General features: G+C 46.7%; 1 protein-coding gene across 4 annotated transcripts in view; it reads left to right on the top strand.

The window, feature by feature from the left end:
- sema6e (sema domain, transmembrane domain (TM), and cytoplasmic domain, (semaphorin) 6E) overlaps window positions 1–22,266 on the top strand; it is a 132,079-nt gene that overhangs the window by 63,415 nt on the left and 46,398 nt on the right. For all 4 annotated transcript variants that reach the window (XM_062399297.1, XM_062399295.1, XM_062399298.1 and 1 more), the window contains 5 exons: window positions 12,935–13,135; window positions 15,210–15,324; window positions 17,531–17,588; window positions 20,935–20,991; window positions 21,588–21,689. In XM_062399297.1, the coding sequence (XP_062255281.1) occupies window positions 12,994–13,135; window positions 15,210–15,324; window positions 17,531–17,588; window positions 20,935–20,991; window positions 21,588–21,689 (474 nt within the window). In that variant the 5' untranslated portion in view covers window positions 12,935–12,993. The remainder of the gene's footprint in view (window positions 1–12,934; window positions 13,136–15,209; window positions 15,325–17,530; window positions 17,589–20,934; window positions 20,992–21,587; window positions 21,690–22,266) is intronic.

Here is a 22,266-nt window from a genome sequence, read left to right as displayed (position 1 = left end):
CTCATATTGTGCATTAGGACCAAGGCCTTGCAGCCTTAATAGAAGGAGACCAACAGTTCCCCACATGTGCAGGTACTCTGCGAAAGTGGAGAGGAAAGAGAAAGTTGTTGTTGAACAGAGTGACTGTTGTGTTGAAGCCACTATTATGAAATGTATTTACTCTTCTGCTTGTTATTCAGAAGTCGGTCTGTTAACGGGAAGTGTGCGTCTCCCTCTCACTTCCAGCTTTGCAGCTCCTTGAGAAATCCCGTCACCGTTCTTTAATTAATTATTTTCCTGAGTCAAATGACTGTGTCAATTATTTTATAGCACCCACTTGGGTTCATCAGTACCCAGCACACTGTCCTGACCTGAAGAGCAACGTGGCACCTGCTCCGCGGAGGCCTGCACATAATGAGGAATGTGCCGTGATTGAGCATCAAGGTCAAGGATTCCTCAAGAGGTTCTGAGAAGTCATCTGCACAGTGAGCAAACAGGACCAGGTGGCTGATGAATCCCGGAGCAGTTTGACAAACCCCATCACCGGCGACAAATTAAAGTGTCAGCGGCCGCCCGACGTGCGATCACATTTCCTGTGTGGCTCCGTGATAAGGCCCGGGGCCGATGTGAGCCTGCAGCACGGAGGAGGAGGAGGAGGAGGAGGAGGAGGCCCCGGGAGCAGAGGTACAGTAACAGGAGACCCCTGCAGACGCTTGTCTCGGAGTATCGACCGGGGCCAGACGTCCAGACGACTGTTCCAGACTCTGACGCTGGCGGCCACCTCTCCGCTTGTCCCCCTGTGCAGCCACAAGGAACTGTTGTGAAAATGTGACATGACACACTGTCACACAGCGCCGGTGGAATAAGGGAATTTGTTTCCTGGGTACATACATCCTTTTGCTATCACGCATTTAAAGATACCACGCTCCATTGTGTCAGGCGGTGAGACACGGGCGGCTTAAAATACATTTTCTCACAGTGGTTATGTTGGACAGCTTGTGTCCTTGTTTTTCCTCCTGTAGTGGCTTCGTGTCACAAACCTCCTGGCAGCCACAGTTCACCGGGGGAACTGCACATAAATAATGGCTAACTGCGTATGAAGTTTTTTCTTGGGGGGCTGAGAGGAGGGTTGTGGTGTGGATGTGGCTTCAGGTCATTGTGGAGATTCATGGTTATTGTGACCTGGGAGAGAGAGAAGTGTGTGTTTCTGCCCGAAGTCTGGAAACACACAACTTAATGAGGTCAGATGATGTAATAGATCAACATCCAGCTACAGTTAGGAATCAAGAATTTACCAATGATATAAGAAATGTGTCCCAGGCACTGGTTCAGCGGTAAATCTGACAATAAAGCAGCTGGTTCAGCAAAATGCTAAGTGCTGTAGAATTCCTTTTATTTCTTATTATAAATTGGAAACATGCTAAAAACCTGTTTAGTACAAATACCAGATGAATATACAAAGACAGTTGCTTCAATATTTTATATAAAACACAATTATTTCCTGATTAGATACACAAGATATGTTAATCTGAGAATTACAGATCTAGATGGTTCTAGATATACGTCATCTGAAATACACGTCAACCAGCATCCCAATAGAAAAGCAGACTTTCTCTGGCTCTTTAACTGGGACCCATTCGGCCTCTTGTCGAGGAAGCTGCAGGAGTAATGGTTCCAGGTCTCCGGCTGAACGCAGACTAATGAGGATCTCAAATCCCACAAACAGAGTCTATTTATCACCCACTCACACGTAGTGACAGCACCACCCGGGCTCAGCAGCACGCTCACACCGGAGTCTGGCTCTATTACAGATGGCCCCTTTGTCCAGCTCCCTTTCTTATATCTTATAGTCGAACCTTGTGGAAGGATGAAGAGGGAGGAGGAGGAGGAGGAGGATGAAGAGCGAGGAGGAGGTGGGGTAAAGCGGCACGTCTGCTGGTGTTGGGGAGCGTTTGTTTTTTTATCTTCTGTCTTGTCTCCTCCCGTCCATCTCCAGCTCTCGCAGCGTGAATTAGTCTATTCTCAACTTCCTTTCTTCTCTTTGTGTCGGCTTCACACCAGCCTTCTGAAAACCGAAATGCAGATGAGTGGAGCACTTCAGCTCGGAGAAGGCGGCGGAGTCGACAGATGAATGCTACACGCGACGCTTTGTTGTGTTGTTTTTTATTTGTGTGTTGACACGGAGCTTTGCACGAGGACTCTTAACTCCAGAAACACTAAAGACCTGTCTGTCAAAGAAACATGAATTTCAAACGATTAGACGTGTGGCAACAGATATGAGGCAGGATGTGGTTTGTATTCACGGCTCCCATTGGAAGAGAACATTCAACAATACACCTTCGAGTTTAGAATCTTGAATCTCAGACTGTGAGAAAAGTGCTCAGTTCAGTCGGTGCATGTCAAAAGCAGAAGTAGAGACATGGCTGTGTAATCCTCAGAGGCCGATGTAGAGGTCTTTGTGTTGGGAAGAAGGACGGATGATTCCAGCCCTAATGAGACGGACTCGTGAGCCGGGCCCTGCCGCTTCTAATGACTGCTCCACAGAGATAAGAGCAAATCCTCCTTAAGAGCTAGAGAGGCTGTACATTATCTAAACCGAAATCCAGGCCGAGCTTCAACACACAGCTCAGACACATTAGACACGTGTTAGCAGAACTTTACTGCTGCTGAGACGAGGAAGACGCCGCGTTGTCTGAGGGACAATGGACAACGTGATCGATGTCTCTGATGGCGCCTCAGACACGGAATCCGATTGGCAGCCGCTTCGGAAAAGTTCATCTAACTCTCACTTTACTCAGGATCTGTGCGTCCATCCCAGACTACACAATCTGCAAAGGGATGTTTGTTGGATGATGTTTTAAAATATGTTGTAGCTTTAACATATGATGAATATATTGGATTTCTTATTTTGTATTTGGAATCATTTGGATTTAACCTGGCTATTGTTTAATCCCGTCTTTAATTAGAGAAGGGCTGTACATCAATTGAATTTCTAAATCTTGAAACAGTTTGTGTTGGTTACAAAGAGTGAGCTTAAGTGGTTTCAGATTTAATATTAACATATTGAAGAAGAAACATGTAAAGTACATGATCCTATAGTAAAGCTGCGGCCAATCACACGAGAGGATGAAGTTCAGGTTCCTTTGTGTGTCGTGATATATTTGTTTCGGTGTGACTCCAGTTTCCGAGCATTTAAGTGACTGTTGATCATGTGGTGCCCCCCCCCCCCGTGAGGCTCATTGTCACTGAGGCAGGACCTGCCAGCCTGAAAGTGAGTGGTGGAATTGATTGTCTGGCTGATTCCAGACCAGTGAGCCGTGAGACACTGTCATTCCTTCCCCCCCTCCTCCTCCAGCTCATTTAGATTTACTATCTCTCCCAGTGTCACCATTCATGTCCCATTCCTCTATTTCATGGCCCAGCTCCTGCCGTCGTCCTCCCATGTTGCACGCTGCTCCTCAGTCCATGGTCGCCCGCAGCCGATGACTTGTTAAAGCCGTAAACTGAGATAAACGGAGCTTGAAAGCTTCTGGGCCTTTCAGTATGTGTTGAGGTGACATCATCAGTGTGATCAGGGGTAATAAAAGCGAGGTCGCCTGCCACCGTCGGCTTTCTGCCCTGAACGGTAGCACCGGCCTGATAAGACCGCCGCCCCAGTTCCTCTCTCTCCTCTTAAGGCTGGGGGGTGCGTGATGGGCCCGACGCTCAGATGTCAGGTTTGAGCAGAAAGGGCGTCTAATAACTGGAGAGGCATGCTCGACGTGGAGAGACTGTTTGTCCCAAAGACAATGATAAAGTGTTTAATCTCCCCTGGAACAGCGACCCACACGGGCATGATGATGCCATTATCTCGGCGAGGCACTCCCGCCCGAGAAGCCTCGCGCTTCCCCTTGATTTATATTTCCCTTCATCAGCATCGACCGCTCAGATTGCAAAAATCATTCATTTATAAAAAGCAGGGCTCGCTGCTTTTGTTCTTGTCCAAGTGAAATTCACCGAATGTACTTTTGTCACACGTTCCCTCAGAAGCCCCCCCCCCCCTCCCTGTCTTACCAGGGACTTAACGTGACAGGGATGGATCACTCTCAGTGACGTCTTTGTGATTGCCTTCGCTAACAAGGGATAAAAGCATTGGTAGAATCTTCAGAGCTATTTATCTCCCTTGATCACTTCTCAACTGCGCTGCCCCCCCGCCCCGTGTCTCATCGTTGGAGTAGAAGCTGTTTTGGCTTCGCTCTGAGCTGTGACCTCATCTCTTTTCTAGACAAACAGGAACAAGCAGGAGGCAACGTGATCTGTCGGTAGGAATCCGAAAATCTTCCGTCCTCGCTGCTCGTTTGAAGAAGCCGAACTTCAGAGACACGCCACTCATGATTCACTTTTCATCGAAAGGGAATAGAAGTTCCGGTAGGTTGATAATTCATGCAGGATGTCTTTCAGAAAAATAGGAAGCGCAAAGAGTTTGAAATGCAAACGGTGCAGCTGAGCTAATTGGTACCACGGGGGAGATAGAGATCAAAGAGCCTCTGTGTTAATAGAGAAGTCTCACTCTCTCTTTTTTTTTTTTTTTTGTCCTCCACCGTGTTAATGGACACAAAGCCACCGTGAAGTCCTCAAAGCGGTGGTCCTCAGCAGAAGCCTCCTCGAAGACGGCGAAGTGAAAGTTGCACATTTCCGTTTATTGCAAACAGGCGGCTGCACGTGTGGGCTCGGATTCACTCCTTGATTCAATTATGGAAACCATTGTCCCCATGGAAATCCAGCTGTGGCACACGAAACAGCATCGAACGCACAATAAGTTTGTAACTCGCACTTCAAGGTTAGTTTGAAGGTCGGTCTCCTGTCTTTTCATCTGTTTAATCCCGGATGATTCTTAATGTCGTTCTGCTGTATTTACGATTTTCCCATTTTTTCCGCGCGCTGCAGTGAATGTCTACTCAGGCAAGTCTCTTGAAATTCTCTTCCACAGTGTGATCAAAGTATTAATTCGTTATTTTTGTAAGTATACGTGCACATATATTCACAGACACACTCACAAAGCAGATCTGATCAAAGCAGCAGAAACACCACTCAGCTCGGTGCTCTCCTGATCCCTCGTGTTGGTTTCTGCACCTGAAGGAGCAAACATCACCGGAGCTTTTTAAAGTGACTCATTCTGCTCATTTACCGCTTCACTATGGATTCAATGGATTTAAATGATCTAATGTTCAGATAACACAACACTTCCCTCGTGCTGCTTGTTGCTACAAACTCACAAACCGATCGTGAAACCCTTTCAACCTCAAGTGTTCAACCTGGAGACCTCAGCAGAACTGTTGTGTGACTGGTTTAGAGTCAGACCAGCTGCTATCCACACATAATGCAACTGGGGGCAAAGGAAGGAAACATCATGTCTCCTCTCACATCTGTATCGTCTTTGTCTCGGAGCCCAGACAGCCGTGTGGTCTCTTTGCATTGACTTGGTTGGAAAGTCCATCTCCTGGCAACTGGACAGAATCCCATTGTTTCTCTGTCGTCTCCCCCTCAACACAATACAGCTTTTTATCAGCATATGTCCATCCTGCCCGCTCTGCTGATTATCGGCCTCATCCAGCCAGGTTGTGTGTCTCTCCTCACGCCCTCGTAGTGGGTCAGCAGTTCTGTGTGAATCCTGACAGGCTCCGGCAACACAATAGTGTGTAATGTGTCGCGGGACAGGAGATTGTCTCTGCTCTATTCTCCTTTTCTATCGGCATCAGACATCAGTGTGCAGCCGTGGAACAGGGGTGTTGTGTTTTGCATGATGTGCACACAGATAAATCAGTTAACGGGAGGAGAACACTAATTATCCTCGTACAGCCGTGTGCAGGAAGTCCCCGTTTACAGCAGGTTATTTATCGGGTTGTGAATATCTCCTTCTTAGTGGTGTTTTTTAATTGCTTCAGAGATTTTGGCTGGTGTAGCGCTGCGTGACATGTGATTATGTGATTCTGATTTAAATTTGGTTAGATTGAGTGAGCGTCTTTGCCAGGTAATGAAATGACACACACTCGTGATCATTCAGAGATTTCTTTAATTCTTCCAATCTGGCAAGTTTCAGGTTCTGGAGCAGTTTCTCTAAACGCTCCAGAGGGATCGTCCCCCAGTCGATGAGTCCAGTCCCTGGAATAGAAATGGAAACACACAAAATACAGAAAATAACAACAATCTCTCTTTACCCAGGTTTTCCCAAACCTTGCCCTGCAAACCTAGGAGGCAGGGGCGGGGGGGGGGGGGGGGGGTATCCAATTATGACGCCCTTGAGAAAATGACGGTGCTTAGATTTCTGTCAATACGGGTTCAGGTAGTGTTTCTCAATAACACCCTGAATTATTGATGAGAGAGAGATTGAGAGGAGGCGGGCGGAGTTAACATTCACTTGTATGGATGAAGAGGTGAGAGGAGAGATGAGGGAGGACGGCTTCGGACAAATGCCGCCGAGGATATTTTAAAATTGATGATTTTGATTAGGTGACCCTGAGGAAAGGCCTGTTTTGAAAAGGCCATAAGCACCACAGGAGATTGAAGCTGGATCCTGAGTGACAGGGGCAGGGATTGATCAGGGAGTTATAGGCCTCCCTCAAAATGAATCTAAATAATTAACAGGACTCAGACGGATGAAGATGATTCCTCTGGCACAGGCTTGATCCTCCTTCGACTGATGGTCCTCTGGGCTCCTTTTCTCTTCAGCCACTGCAAATAGACATGAAGACGATGGATGATGCCTGCAGCGGTTTGTGCAGATCGATCAGAGAACCGTCTCGCTGTCTGAGTCCTGCACGGATCCTCCTGTGTGTGAAGTCTGGCCCACTCGCTCTCTGTAGGAACCGGTCCTGGAAGCAGGACTGACTGAGGGGAGCCATTTGATACCCATTCACAAATCACTGGGTTTCAGTCGAGTAATTCCATTTGTATTGTGCAATAAACAAACGTTTATTTTATTATTTATGTCTGGAAACTGGTTCCAATCTGTTGTCTGCATGTGTCCCTTTGTCTCTTCAACTCATAAATAAGTCTCTGTCCATGTGGCTCATCCTAAACACTGTGTTTGAGTTGTGTTGTGTTAGAGAAAGCGACAGAGCTCATTGTCTGTGTCATTGTGAAACGGAAATTCACACATTGAAGTAGTCGTTGCCTGGGAGCTTGAGCAACACCTGCTACTTCTCATTATCAGATTCTGAACGCTGCAACCTTAATTAACCTCGATCTGATCCTGCGACTCCTTCATGCTGGGTCCTCTGATTGGAGGGAATCAGGCCTGGAAAGTCCTTGAAAAGCCCTTGAATCTTAAAGAAGGGGTGTGGGACCCTGCACAGACATTCTCCTCCCATCTAAAGATGTCCGTCGGATCAGTTCAGAGCTGAAACAGTTTCCAGAACTTGTATTGGCTCTCGCTGTCGGCTCGGTCTAACTTTGACATCAATCAGGATCCTCCTCGGACGCTCTGTATGAACTGGGCTCTAATCTGTGGGGATTCCTCGATGAGCACCGAGCGGGGGAGTCTGACACCGGGTGACAATCGATGGCCTCACCCGTCACTCGTCTGAACCGAGAGGCTGCTGAGGTTAGAGCCGCCTTCCCCTGAGCACGAGCTGAGTGGCATGGAGCCCCCCCCCCCCCCAACAGAGACAGCTCATCCTGGATGCCATCTTGCCCCCCCTTCCCCTCCGCTCTTTGCCATGGCACAATGCAGGCACTCTGAGAATGAGACTACATTATCCGGACAGCAGGCAGTTGACATACTAATCCAAGAACTAAAGGACTACAGGGACCATTGATTTTCTATTCTTGGTAAAAAGGCGAGAGCCAGCCATCACTCCTCTTCCACCAGGGATGCTAATGGACTTTTTAAAAATGTTGCCAAGGAGATATCCCCCCCGGAGCCATTCTGTTTCTGTCACTGCGGGGCTCTTTGAAAAATACTGAATTCCCCCGATTCTATATCTGACATGTTTGTATTCAGCAGCCCAGCTTAGACGCCTCAGCCGGGTCAGGTATTTATACACAGCATCAGCCTGGTGTGAGACAGGTGACACTGGCAGTCCCTGAACATCTGACTTAAAGGAAGGTTCAATAAGTACATATTTAAGTTTTCTTTTTATTTTGTGAGAATTACTGGTGTTGAAATCCTCTAAATAAGCTTGAATAAAGGTTTAAATCGTTGTTATTGAAAGAACACTTAATGTGTTTATTCCAGATCCATCAAAGTGGAATTGTTAGACATGTTCCACTTCAAAACATCGGATCACAATCTGATTTTAAAGCAACACTGTGTAACTTTCTACTGAGCAACAGCGCCCTCTACAGCCACATGTGGTGATGGATTCTATTGAGATCTAATACCGAGGGATTAAGTGGTTTCAATGTAGAGATAAAACAACACCTGTGTGTTGAGTGGAGCTCTGACTGCATAGTCCCACTCAAAACAGTTAATATTACCCATAATCCCCGGCTTCCTGAACCAGAGGAGCTGCGGCTTTAACAAATCCACCAACCTGCTATTTAGAATTCTTCGTATTTTAAGAGTTTCCTGCAAAATATTGGAGATGAACTCTTTTTACCTGATCCACAGTTCAGCTTCACTCTTCAACTTTCTGGAGCGGATTTCATGGAGATGAACTCTTTTTACCTGATCCACAGTTCAGCCTCACTCTTCAACTTGCTGGAGCGGATTTCATGTAAAACAAAGTTGCCCAATATTGCTTTAACTTTTGATCTTTGAAGGTTAATTATTAATTGTATGCTAGGTTGTAGCTAAAGTAGAATGAACTCATTTCCACCCCATGGAAACACAAGTCCATAGAATCCGCCTCTGAGTCCCGTGGGGGTTGTTCTCTCAATTATTGCCAAATTCTCCTTAATCCCAATTCCAATTTGCCGAGACGACATCCACGCGGTTAACCATCGGAAACCTAATTAGTTCCTTTAGGGTTGAGTGAGGAGATGAAATAGCCTCTGGGTAAATGGGGGAAAAAAAACTGCTGTAAATACACAGAAGAGAAGTTTTAGTGTGGAAAGAATACCCATCGTCAATATTTACCAAACATGGGGAAATGTTGTTTTCCTCCCCGTGGTGTGTTGTGTTTGAATGTCAGCTGTGACTGGGAGTGAACCCTGGCACGGATGTGAGCTCGTCAGAGAATAACAGCTCAGTGCCGGCGGTGATGAGCTGTGTGATTCGTGTCATGGGACTGCAGAGAGAGAGAGAGGGAGAGGGAGAGGGATAGAGAGATCGGTGGTCTGATGAACCCTCCAGGAAGAGCAACAACAAAAAAAATCTAAAATCATCAGGCGGGTTTTTTATTTGTTTCTACGCTGGTCGGGAAAAGTGAGTGGGGAGCCCGACAGCTTGACACCCTGTTATCCTCCCCTAATGCTAATGGGAACCAGTGTGCCGGGGCTGCACATGGTGGCCTTAAAGGTATGGGATTCTGTAAAGTTATATATATACAACACAGAGGCGTCAGTGGGGGTTTGAACGCTGTCACAGACACACTGAGGTATGAAAAGGCTCCAGAAACAAAACACACAATGAGAAATGTGTGTTGATTTGCATGAATTGTATAAATCCTCTCCTCCTCAGAGCATTTCCTTTTTAAATGAATTCCATCCGTGGCTTTACCACAGATACAACCTCACATCCTGGACTGTACCTTACACTTGACTTCTCATCCTCTCACCATGATCACGGTGTTCTGCCGGTGACCCTGCGCCGCTGCCGAGCTTCCACCGGGCCGCGGAGAGCAGAGGCTAATGTGGCTAATTGTGTCCGAAAATGTGCCGAGAGACCGGGGGATCCGCGAGCTCGTTATAATCTGACCGGTGTGCTCGGCAGATAGGTCGGAGCAAATAGAAAGTGCGGCTTAAACATTTCCCCGGCAAAGGGGCCCCGAGATGTCCAGGTGCACAGGGGAGCGAGGCGAGAGGTGCGCTCCATTCTGCGGCTAACGAAGGCGGGTGGATTAGCCCCGGCAGCACCGCGGCCCCGGTGAGGTCAGGGACTATTAAGAGACCGACTCAGCCCTCGGATTAAGCTCCACTGTTCGGTGGCGTGCGGCAGGTGTTGGCAGGAAGTGGATGCCCCCCCCCCCCCCCCCGAGCCGTGCGATGCAGTCGATTGAGGATAAAATTGGACTTAAGATTTTAAGTGTGACTTTTTATGGGACCATTATCCCGGGCCAAGTGGGGACTGGTGAACATAAAAATGTACTTGCATGAGTTTATGCATGAATTTAAATGACCGTGTCCTCGTTCGATGCCCAGCGATAAAGACTGAGACTCTCAGTTTGTTATTAACGTCTTGTTTCTACATTAACCCACCGATCGGCCGGGGGACGCCACAATGACTCTGTGTGGATGCAGCGTTGCCTGGTGATCCCAGTGAATGTCAGATAATCGATGGAGCGCCTCCTGGTGTCCCGGAGAACCCCCCCCCCCCCCCCCCCCTCAGAACAGACCCGACTGCCAGCGTCTCCCAGATGGATTATCGAGTCCATTTCATTAAAAACAATGATCCCTCTCGTCCAAACCCCTTATTTCCCTCCGACAGCTGTCAGCTCATCCGTCACAAGCGCTCCGGCCTCGGACTGCACAGGAAGTCAGGAAACCGTTTGACTTTGTGTAGGAAAGTTCAGACTTTGTGGTGTTGTGTTGCTTTGTTGACACATTTACACGGGAGGGACCAACAGGGGAAGGTTTCTGTTGTGTCCATTCGAGGTGATACAGGTCCAACAGGATGTGCAGCAACGTGGTGGGAACCAAACTTTAAGCATTAAACTTTAATAACCTATATACATTATGATTGTGTTGACTGTAAACGTCAGCAGAGCATGGAGGTGACTAGAAGAAGACAGATCATGTGTCTTCTTATCCTCTCTGCAGGAAACACCCTGTAACTTCTCTGTGAGTCTATGATCATTTATATTTCAGACAAACTTGAAATGCGAAGGCGGATTTTCTCTTCACCGTTAACAAACTTGGCTCAGAGCTTACTAATTAGTTTTTACATCATCACACACCTTTATCCTCTCAAAGTCCACTCCCCTGTTTTAATGGGTCTGGCTCGGGGCCATGACGGTTCAGAATAACCAGTTCTAGGAGGTGTGTGTTGTGGGTTTTTTTTGCGTTGTGTGTGCGAGGGTGTGAACCTCCGGCCGCTCGTTGCTGACTGACGCAGTTCTCCACGTGTTGTGATGATGTGGCAGTCGTTTCTTTAATCCTCAAGTTGACATGTCCTCGTAGCTTAAGTTTGCTCTGCTGCTTTAATCCAGCCGAGTTTGCAGAATGTCTCCGGCAGCAGCTCGGGATGATGATAAAGTCGTCATGGGACAGCATGCTCCGTGTCTCCTGGCTTGTAGTCGGGGTGTTAGCTTGACTTTCAGTGTATGTGACGGGTTTTGCATAAGCTCACTATGGTTGTGCGTCATTTCCACACTCTGCTGGCTGCTGGCGTCCTTTCCCTTTGCCCTGTGGGTCGTCAATAACTGTCAATAACTCCTCACGAGGATATAATGATGCCTGGATGTGCTGCTTTACCTGAAAGTGAACTATTTCTTATTCTGTGTTTTGGATCTGCCTCGTGTTTAATCTCTGTTTTGTTGTGAATCTAAAGCTTTTCACTAACCAGAGTCCTTTTCGTCCCGTTGTCTTGCCCTGAGTGTCTTTGGCATCTTAAGGGATTTGTCTCCGCTCCATCAGGTGGGAGTCCTCGTTGGCAGGAAACAGCAGAATGCCCGTCCACCTCACGGCACATGAGGCTAACCCATCATGTACACTGTCATCATACATCGCCTCGGGCCGGCCACACAAGCTGCTGTAACGCACAGAATAAACACGAGCAGACGGCCCCCCCCCCACTCCCCCCCTCCCCTCGATTTATGGCGTTGCGATCGCCACTTGGCCTCGTTGCTAAATGCAGCTTCCTCCCCTGCATTCAGATGAAGCAGGCTATTATCAATATTGATGACGGTTCATGTCTCTGTTGACTTACTTTCCTGTTCCCACTTAAAACCATGTGGCCCGTGTCTCATTGCCAAACCACACAGTGCATTAACCCCCCCCCCCGTCTGTGGAGGACACAATGCCCTTAATAAGTCGGCTGCCAGCTCGGGTCATCACAGTTTGAAGTTTATCTCAACAGATCCGTCTCTTTGCTCAGATATGAAACGTGTTGCTCGTTCTCTCGCGGTCTCTCTCATCCTCTGAGTTTCTCTACGTGTCAGAAGGAAAAGGTAGAGTGACTCTGAAAGGAGGAGGACGAGGTCGGGACGTCTTCACACGAGACTCAACCCGTCCCCGTCTTCTGTCGGGTTCGCTCCTTTGTGTGCGGCGGCGGAGAGGAAACGTCTTTATCTCTGACTCGACCCTTTGCCTTTGTTCTGCTGCTGCAGCTCTGTAATTATGCAGATGGAGCCATTCTTCCTATGTCTGCTGATGCACAATAATGTATCACAAACCTGTTTACCGGCCAAGTTCTCTGTGAAGGTTTCACGTGTTTGTTTCCAGAACAAATGCTCAGAGCACAATAAACATGATATCAGTGGAAATTGAGATTTTTATGTTTTTATGTCTTATTTTAGTAGAGTTCCACAAAAATGGAATTCAGGGCAGATGCCGATACTCCGATTACATTACTTCTCTCATCCTTTCCACTGTGTGCCTTGTGACTGCATACTTTGTGTATACTTTGTCCTACTGTGTACTATGTTTGGAGTACTTGTGTATTTCTGTTTGCACTGGAGATCAGCGAGAAACAGCTTTTCACTCCTGTCTATGTCCTGAAGAGCAGAACTGACATTAAATTGACTTTGACCTACATATAATAATAATTTGGTTTTTATTTTTTCCAACCTACAAACCTACTTGATTACACTCGTTGTGTCATCAGCTTGTGTTCATTCTGCTGTTTGCTCACCTTCTCCATCATGTCTCGTTTCAGGTGGGAGGGGAATCGACCCGGTGACATGTGTTTCTAGTGAGGTCTCATCTTCTGCCACCATGAGGCTGATGCCCGGCTCGCCTCCGCCCGTCCTGCCGCTCCTCCTGGCTCTCACCTTCACCGCCGCCGTGCCTCATCTGTCCTCAGGGGCCGCGCCGTTCCCCCAGGACCTGGAGCCCATCAGCAGCGTGGGAAGAGACTGTGAGTTCACACTCTGTTGTGTTGCTATAGCAGGAGTAGATGTGGAGCTCGGGTCACTGATGTGTTGAGTCTGGTCCCCGGGGACCAGGGCTCAGGGAGCTGGATGTGTTTGCTTGGTATGAACCAGCTGAACAGAGCTGAAGGTTTGTGATGTTGATGTAAATGGAACAAATCTGTGTAATCTCCTGGAAAATATCATTTTTTCAACAAATAACAAGTATTACACTTTGCTTGAAACCTCCTAGAATGTCGAGCAGCAGAGTGCCTACTCACACCTACGCTCTTATGAAACCACATTTAAATGTACTTGATCTAAACAAAATTACACACTTAAATTCAAGAGTTTACCAGCATCCCAGGCCCCCCCCCCCGTGATTCATCAGTGCCACCCAATCACTGGGGAGGTCTTCAGAAAAGATCCCGACTGCCTGTAATGGCCCATAATTGAGTTAAGAGGCGGCTGAGACCACGGCCCACGCTCTGTAATTGATCTATCTGGAGGAGAGCAATGCTCCCATTAGCAGAAATAGCCGCGCTAATAATTCTATATGTGGCGCTCCATCCCAGGTGTAATGGGAGCAATCTGTCACCACTGGTTCCAGCAGGTGACAGACGGGACACGAGGTCGCTCACCAGTCCGAGACACTGTCCATGAAGGTGAAGCTAAGAGCTGCTTCCTCCGGGACTCGACTCAGCTTTTTGTCTCCTTGTGACAGATGAGGAGACTCGAACCCACGTCATTCAGTAGGCGTTTGTTATTTTGGAACCTTCCAACAGTGCTAACCACTGCTCCACCGTGCCAACATCAAAATACATAGTTTGCTGATAGACATTGTGATATTAATTGCTTTAGCTTGAAATATGGCAAGTCCAGGTGCTTGTCGTCTCGGCCCACTGGTGTGGGTGCTGGTCTGAGATCGGCAGCAGCAGCAGGTCAGGTGGGAGGCTGGAGGGGCACTGAACACAGGACGGTACCGATCCAGAGCAGCGTGGCCTAGAGCTGAATCACTGCTCGGTCCAAACACAGAGGAACGGGAGGACGAGTGTGATGTGGAGGACAGGGCGGTGTCAGTAGGCCGTCAGTAGTGAACAGGCAGATTCTACTCCTGCCTCTAGCTTCCTTTACTCAACCCGCTCGGCAGCTTCTCCCCGCATCCTCCTGTGAGTCGGCTGGAATTAAAATGCAGAGGAGGGAGAATATAAAACAAAAATGAAAATCTGCTGCGGTGCAACACAGAGTGGATATTATATCACTCTCCTTTATATCACTCTCTTTGCACCACTTCCCTCACTTCATCTTATCTAATATTTTCATGCTGCTGCCTCCTCATTTGGTTTTAGCGCATGGACGCACCTGATCTCCACTGAGTCAAACTGCAGCCGCCCGTGGAAACAGAGAGTTTATACTTTTGACTTTTTTAACCATGTGATATCATTTATTAAATTGAACACCTGACAACAGCAAAGTTAAACTCCATTGACCTCCAGCGAGTTCAGTTTGAATGTTGACCAGACAGAGACACGTTTTGATTGGTTGCCTCGTCCTCACTTGGCTCCGTCCCCAGACGTGTCTGTTAAGAGCTGCTTACCAGGAGCCATTTATTTAAATCACACTGACTTCTATGACACTGCTGCGTAATTCACAACTTTGGATGCCACTTTCCCCCCCGCTCATCCATCTCCACAAGTGCACATTAGCATACAGTGGGGGTGCTGCACAATGGACCTTTCATTTTTGTGTTATTTTCCCACTGTGAAGGTGAAATTGTTTCTCTCAGTTGCTGATTTGTTGTTAAATGTTGTCGCTCTGCTGCTTTTTGAACAATGTGCGACCATCACAGACAGTTTGTAGAAGCACTGACATGTGACGCCTGAGATTAAATAACACGTGGAGGAGAGCTGGTCGTTTTATCATCTCTCTGTGAATCAAGTCGAGTTGAGCTCTGGCTTTCTCTCCCTCGAAGGGAGATAATGCATCAGTCTCACTTTCCTCAGGAGGCGTGAGCTTGTGTCTGGTTTTATTACGAGTGTTTTAACATCTTCTCCTCTCCGTCTGGTTCCCCCCCCCGCACAGGCTCCTACCTCTACCCCAGCTTCCAGGGCCTCATGTCGGACAATGACACCGTCCGCCTGGGCCTGGACTTCCAGAGGATGCTGAGGATCAGCCACATGCTCTACATCGCTGCTCGGTGAGTCACCAACTCTCACCAGTAACATTTGAACAGAGAATCAAGGTTGAATTAGTGAAGGATCAGAAAAACGCTTGTTTTCTAACAATATTACAAACATTTGCACAGTTCTACCTCTGCTATAAACATTACATTGTCATTTAAAACAAAGATATCTCACAAACATCAGATGAAAACCTCAGGTTGACTGAAGAAGTGTCAGTGAGGTGCTTTGAGTCCCTGCCCGGCCCCCTGCTGTGTTCTCCGAGCTGCCAGCTGCTGTCCTGCTGATTAATAAGATATCAATTTAGTCTCCTATTCTTTTTTTTAGCAGACATATTTTTTTCATCTTTCTTTATTATTTTTGGAGGATTCAACGTGTTGATCACAGTTTAACGACGTCTCATCATCATCTCGTCTTAAAAAGGAATCGATGTTGAGAAAAATATGTTTTCATATCTTTTGCTCATGAAGTTAACTCTAATGTGAAATGAATCCACACAAGGTGCAATTATAGTTCCTCCATTTCAGAGTAGTTATGTTTTATAATTGTTTCATTAAGTTGGGGGGGGGGAGAGCGTGGCCTAGGGGATAGAGCGGGTGTTCTGCAACAAGAAGGTTGCCGGTTCGAATCCCACTCTTTCCCATCTGCATGCCTAAGTGTCCTTGGCACGATACTGAACCCCTAAATGGCCCCTCATAAATGCTGAGTGTTCTAAAAATGTAAGTCGCTTTGGACAAAAGCGTCAACTAAATGACATGTAATGTAATGTAATGTAAAGTTGTTCAGACCATCAGAGTGAAAAATATGATCCAGACTTTCCAGACCCCGACTGTTTTATATCTTTTCTTTACCGGCAGACAAAGATTCCCTGAAGTGTCCATTAGATTATATAAAACATTCTATAAGGATTTGTTTGTATTTCTGTTTTTTTTATATTAACAGTTATTTCTGGAGAAGTTAATGGTTTATTGTCAGAAAAAGTTACATTTCTTTGTCGTTGTATAATAATAACCACATCTAAATCTGATCTAATATCGCAAAAGAGTTTTACTCCTAAATGCTGAATGTGTTTGTTTCACCTTTGTTTAGTCACTGAGGCAGAACTCAGTTTAAAACCTTTATCTGAGCGACCTCCTCTGTGCTCCTCTCAGACCTGAATGTTCCTCCTCCTCTGTGCTCCTCTCAGACCTGAGTGTTCCTCCTCCTCTGTGCTCCTCTCAGACCTGAGTGTTCCTCCTCCTCTGTGCTCCTCTCAGACCTGAGTGTTCCTCCTCCTCTGTGCTCCTCTCAGACCTGAATGTTCCTCCTCCTCTGTGCTCCTCTCAGACCTGAGTGTTCCTCCTCCTCTGTGCTCCTCTCAGACCTGAATGTTCCTCCTCCTCTGTGCTCCTCTCAGACCTGAATGTTCCTCCTCCTCTGTGCTCCTCTCAGACCTGAGTGTTCCTCCTCCTCTGTGCTCCTCTCAGACCTGAATGTTCCTCCTCCTCTGTGCTCCTCTCAGACCTGAGTGTTCCTCCTCCTCTGTGCTCCTCTCAGACCTGAATGTTCCTCCTCCTCTGTGCTCCTCTCAGACCTGAATGTTCCTCCTCCTCTGTGCTCCTCTCAGACCTGAGTGTTCCTCCTCCTCTGTGCTCCTCTCAGACCTGAGTGTTCCTCCTCCTCTGTGCTCCTCTCAGACCTGAGTGTTCCTCCACTCAAACTTTCTCCACCGTGTGAGACACTTCAGACGAACTCCTCTCAGGTTCTGGCAGCAGCTCCTCTCTGCTCCTCGTGCATCACTCAGTCTAATTGTGTGCTGCTCCCCTCTCCATCAAGATGTCGTAGGTTAATTATCCAAAAAGTAGGAGGTTGCGCCTCCTCTCCTTATTTTCATTGTGCAGAATAAATTCCACCTCACTTCTTGGCTCTGACTCAAACTGCGGTGCCAAGAGCCCCCCCCCCCCGTCCCAAAGAGGTACGCAGATCCTTAATGTTCCTAAATGGACTTGTTATTTTTCCGCGGCCCCCCCCCTCAGTGATTCATACGGATCAGGTCGATAGATGGAAAAGTTTTGCTGGTTTGAAAAATTACAAATCTGAAAATCCATTAAACGTCCTTCTACTCCACCTGCTTGATCCAGCAGGAGAGATGCCCTTGCTTTTTCCAAGCAGGGGTTTTGTGATATAATAACTTCTTCTTCTTCTTCTTCTTCTTCTGACCTGTCATCTCTCCATCTCTTGCAGGGACCACGTGTTTGCCGTCAACCTGGCTGCTTCGTCCGAGCAGATAATCCCACGACAGGTAGGAATGCTTCTGAAGATCTTCTGGTGTTGGTCACGTCTTTATCAAACCAACATGTTCTTGTTCTGCTTCACCTTTCTCTGAACTTCTGCTCGAGTCGATATCACTTTATTAACGTTTTATTCAACGTGTCTCTTGTACAAACACGACCTGTTGATATTTGCTCTTCTACATCCAAGATGAATTTCCTGTTCTGAGAATTTGACATTTAAGGAGTATTTTGATTTGATCAAAGCCGTTTTTGAATTGCCGGCTCACTTGACATTTTTCCACGATTAATATCATAAACGTGGATTCTGCAGAAAATAAATATTCAATATGATGGAACAACTAGTGGAAAGCAACAGTCCCTTTGAAATTAAATCAGTTCTCTAAAGATGCCTCATTTTTCTAATTCTTCCCTGACTCATAACTCACACTTCCACAAAGTTTCATGGAAATCCATCCAGCACGTTTTCCATAATCCTGCCTCCTTAAAAAAGAAATACCAATGAAACCATAACACCTCTGTTTTCTGCAATAACACACCAGTCCCCTGTTTTTCAGTTTTTCTGACCCACAGCAATTTAACAGAAAAACAAAAGAAAGCATCCTGTTTGTATCTGGTTGTTTTTCCTTTCTGCACTTTGCCTCCCGTTTCATTCGAGTATTAAGCAATCTCTCTTCAGACATATATCCAATACAAGTGGCGCGGCGGCGCTCTCATGGCTGCTGAAGTGCCGCGCTCGCTCCTATCTGAATCTCATTTGTCAAACATGATTGCACTTAAATAAAAGCCCTCCGAGGCCCCGGCTTTACTTTGCTTATATTCATATTAGTGCCAAACACGGATATTCATTCTGATCAGGCCGCCGGTCCACGTCGAGCGGATCTGGAATATTGATTTCACCGTCAGCTGTGGCACAAAGCACTGGGATGTGATGTGTGTCCATCTGGTTCCAGTTACGTTGTGTGAGACATTACAAGTTTGAGTATGATGCTTTTGAAAAGCCTCCGCTGTGACAGCAGAGTGGAAACTTATTGAAGCTCATATTCCTCCGTCACACTCCTGCTCCGCTCCTCCTGTTCCGAGCTCGATCGTTAGTGTGTGACTGACTCGCGCTGCCAGGAGACTGTGTGTTCTCTTCATCTCAGATCCATTTTTCAACCAGCTCTTCATTTTTCACACCAGGGTGCTCATTCACAATCCCCCCCACCCCCCTCCCCCATCTTGTCGATCCCTGCGGGCCTGGGTGGCTATAAGTAATTATTAGTAAACCAAATCGAGCATGGACAAAGAAGGAGCTATTACCATAACGCTGACTCCTCCTGAATCATATCTGATCTCCTCAAAGTCGCACTGGAGGAGTTCCAGGTGGGGGGGCGGCCTTCAAGCTGAAGGAGTCTGTCACATGTTGCTCAGGAGGAGGTGGATCAGTTCGCCCTGAAGGAAAGTGATGAAGAAATTATCAATCTGAATACGAGCAGCTTATGTCTCCTGTGAAGGAAACGGCTTTATTCTATATTCCTCATCTAACGATGTCCCTCCAGTTTCACGATCAAAGTGACTCTAGTTTTTTGTTGGTTGTCATTGAAGCACAAACGTCTTCCTGTGAGCGAGTCCCTGACAAAAGTCCTGTTTACTCCCGTGTGATCCCTGCAGCGTGTCCACCGCACTCAGAGGAAACAAGTCGCTTCAGCACGTTTGAACGAAGCTCATTTGAGATGCACGTCTCCTCTTCATCAGCAACACGCTGCCAGGTTTACTGAATTCACAGGTTCTAAGTAGTGTCTGACTTGACGGCTGGAATTAGAAGCTGTCTGAGAACCAGGAAACAGAAGAGCACGGGGCTCTTTGTGAGGCTGTAATGAAGAACACAGTGATCCCAGTTTGTTTCCCCAGTTCGGTGCAGCAGCGTTTAGCATCTCAAGTAAAGAGAGTCTGATGGATTTCACAGATTGGGATCTGGTATGAAGATCATGAGTAAACGATGCAGATAGGATGTTATGTCTAATTTCTTAAATCAAGTTCTATTTATAGGTTATTTTTGTGTTTTATTTGTATTTATTTTTAATTAACTTTATGGTTAAATGTAAAAAATCTTACCCTGATTACATTACTTAGTTATAGAGGTTTGGTAATGACTTTTTAGGGATCGGGAATGGGATGTTCAAACAAACATCGGCCAAATCATCCATATTAAGATCAGTATCTTTTATTTATTTAACAAAACTGAAGCATTACACAGTTCACAGTAAAAGACAGAGTAGAAACTAAATTAAACACATTTTCTAAATTATTTATCATAAATTATATACATTTGTGTATAACTCCCTTTTATTGCTCAGAGTTGGCCCCAAAAATCAATACTGGTTAGATTCCATCTTCCTGATACATGATAGATTGATTTGTTTATTCATTCAGTGGGAATTAAATTGCACTGCATTACTAAATAACTTGTATATTCAGAAATGTTCTGTTGACACAAATAGTCGATGTGAAAACAGTAATTAAAATGTGCATATGCATGAAAGTTTGTGTATAATCATCTATTTAATATCCAGAATGATTATGGTGCTTGTCAGACACACGAGGACCTTCTGAGGAGAGAAGTGTGGAGCTTTCAGATCCGCTGCAGAAGCGAGTCGAGGCTCTAAAGTGGCTGAAACCTCTGAAAGTCACATTTGGCATTAAAACCTAACGAGTCTGAAAATACCAGGAGCGGAGCCGGCGTCTCCGACTCCCGGCAGAACGTCCCACACAGGACACTTTGTCTTGTTCTCGAGAAGTTCAGTCCATGATCCCAGATGTTTACATGTCACTGGGTGAAACATCAAACTCCTGTGAGCGGAGACCACAGAGGATCCAGTGAAGGAAACTGGGCCCGGAGAGAATTCAGTAAATATTCCCACAGTGGACGGGAAACATTAAACCTTCAGCTGCAGAGCCTGTTAACAAGGGGACGCATCTTCAGCTGCAAAACAGGAAGTGTGTCTGTGGTCTGGAGCTAATTGGGACTAATTGAATGCTCCTCGTATGGACAGTGATAGAAACGTCCTCCGCAGAGGTTTGATTCCTGCAGGTGTGTCCTCTCAGATCCAGACAAATCGTGTGTTAAGTGTTTTTTTAAATCCCTGTGGAACAGTGAGGAGCTGCGCAGGCCACCGCAGGCGTCCCTCTGTTGTCTGTTTGTTTGTTGTGTGTTTAGCTCCACGACAGTTTATGGAGTTAATGATGTTTTCATCACAGTCATCTCCCATAAGGACTCATACGATGGGGACACTGGGACATTGGGGACAGACAGAAGCTGGGACGGTGGGAAGCAGCTCCTCTCTGTGCTGACAGCCTATCTGCTCTCTGTTTCAGAAACTGACTTGGAAGACGAAGGATGTGGAGAAATGCACCGTGAGGGGGAAGAACAGCGTGAGTACAATCTTCAACACACACAGACAGACAGACAGACACACACACCCACACACATGCACACACACACCAATCTTCCTCCATTTCTCAGTTTAAAACCCTCCCCCTCTTCCTCTGCCTTTGCCCTCGTTTCCTCCACTGTTGAGTTTTTTAAGCGCCGATAGTTTGAGATGTGAAACCGAAACTCGTGATTCACGCGCCCGCACTGTACCGACCAATCATCTGCCTCCGTTTGACTGGACTGGAAGTTTGTCTGCTAACGATGCTACAAGCAGTTAAAGCTCCTGCCTTGATTACATGTGTCCTTCTGTGCAAAGACGTCCACAGAAAGAGGCGCTGGCTCCTGGACACACGATGGTGGGACAATCCTCAACTGTGCCAGAGTCTGACGATAGCCGAGCTAAATTTCGGATATTTCTTGAGCTGTTGGGAGCACCTAATTGGCTCCCGATCCCCCGTGAACCCTAACCCTAACCCTAGTTTTATCAGAAACAACAAGCCGAGGGAATGATGCTGATGACGGTAAAACTCGTCCCCGTGGACCTGCTCCCTGATGCTCTCTCACTTCAATCTGTTCCCCCCCCCCCCCCCGACAGGACGAATGTTACAACTACATCAAAGTTCTCGTGCCGCGAAACGACGAGACGCTTTTCGCCTGCGGCACCAACGCCTTCAACCCGACCTGCCGCAACTACAAGGTAAGACGCTGCACGGCCACATGCCGCCTCGCCACCGCCGCAGCCGCCGCCTCATCTAGAGATAAGTGATCATATCACAGCTGTGGTGACAGGATGATGGACCGTGTCCTTGTGTGTGAGGAGTTGCATCTTTTGATTTCGGCTGCTAATGGAAACAACAAGCTGGGAACTAGATTGATATCGTGTTGGTTCCGAGCTCGTTGTGTGTGGAAGTGTCATCAACCGGAGATGTCACGTAGTAAACGCACAAATACAAACAGGTCACACTACAGGCTCCGGCTCGACAGATGTTTTATACATCATGTTTTGTTGTTGGCTTGAGGCAAAAAATGACATTAATCGTTTGTTACTATAAAAGGAAATATATCAAAGGAAATATGGCTGTAAAGTCTGATTAGTTTGGAAATATTCCTCGTTTGATAAAAACCTGACTCGACTATTTGTCTTACTTGTTGTTTGAGGCTCAAGTTACTTTCTGAATTTAATCCCAGATTCTTTGGGGCTGAGTTAATGTTGAGGGAACTAGTGTTCAGGGCCAATGATGAGAACTTCTTTGTGTAACAGCAGCAGATCTTTT

Source organism: Platichthys flesus, chromosome 11 (genome assembly GCF_949316205.1).
Source record: "Platichthys flesus chromosome 11, fPlaFle2.1, whole genome shotgun sequence".
NCBI classification, from domain to species: Eukaryota; Metazoa; Chordata; class Actinopteri; order Pleuronectiformes; family Pleuronectidae; genus Platichthys; species Platichthys flesus.
The sequence above is the reverse complement of the archived record's forward strand: the minus strand, read 5'-3'. Positions and strand labels throughout refer to the sequence as shown.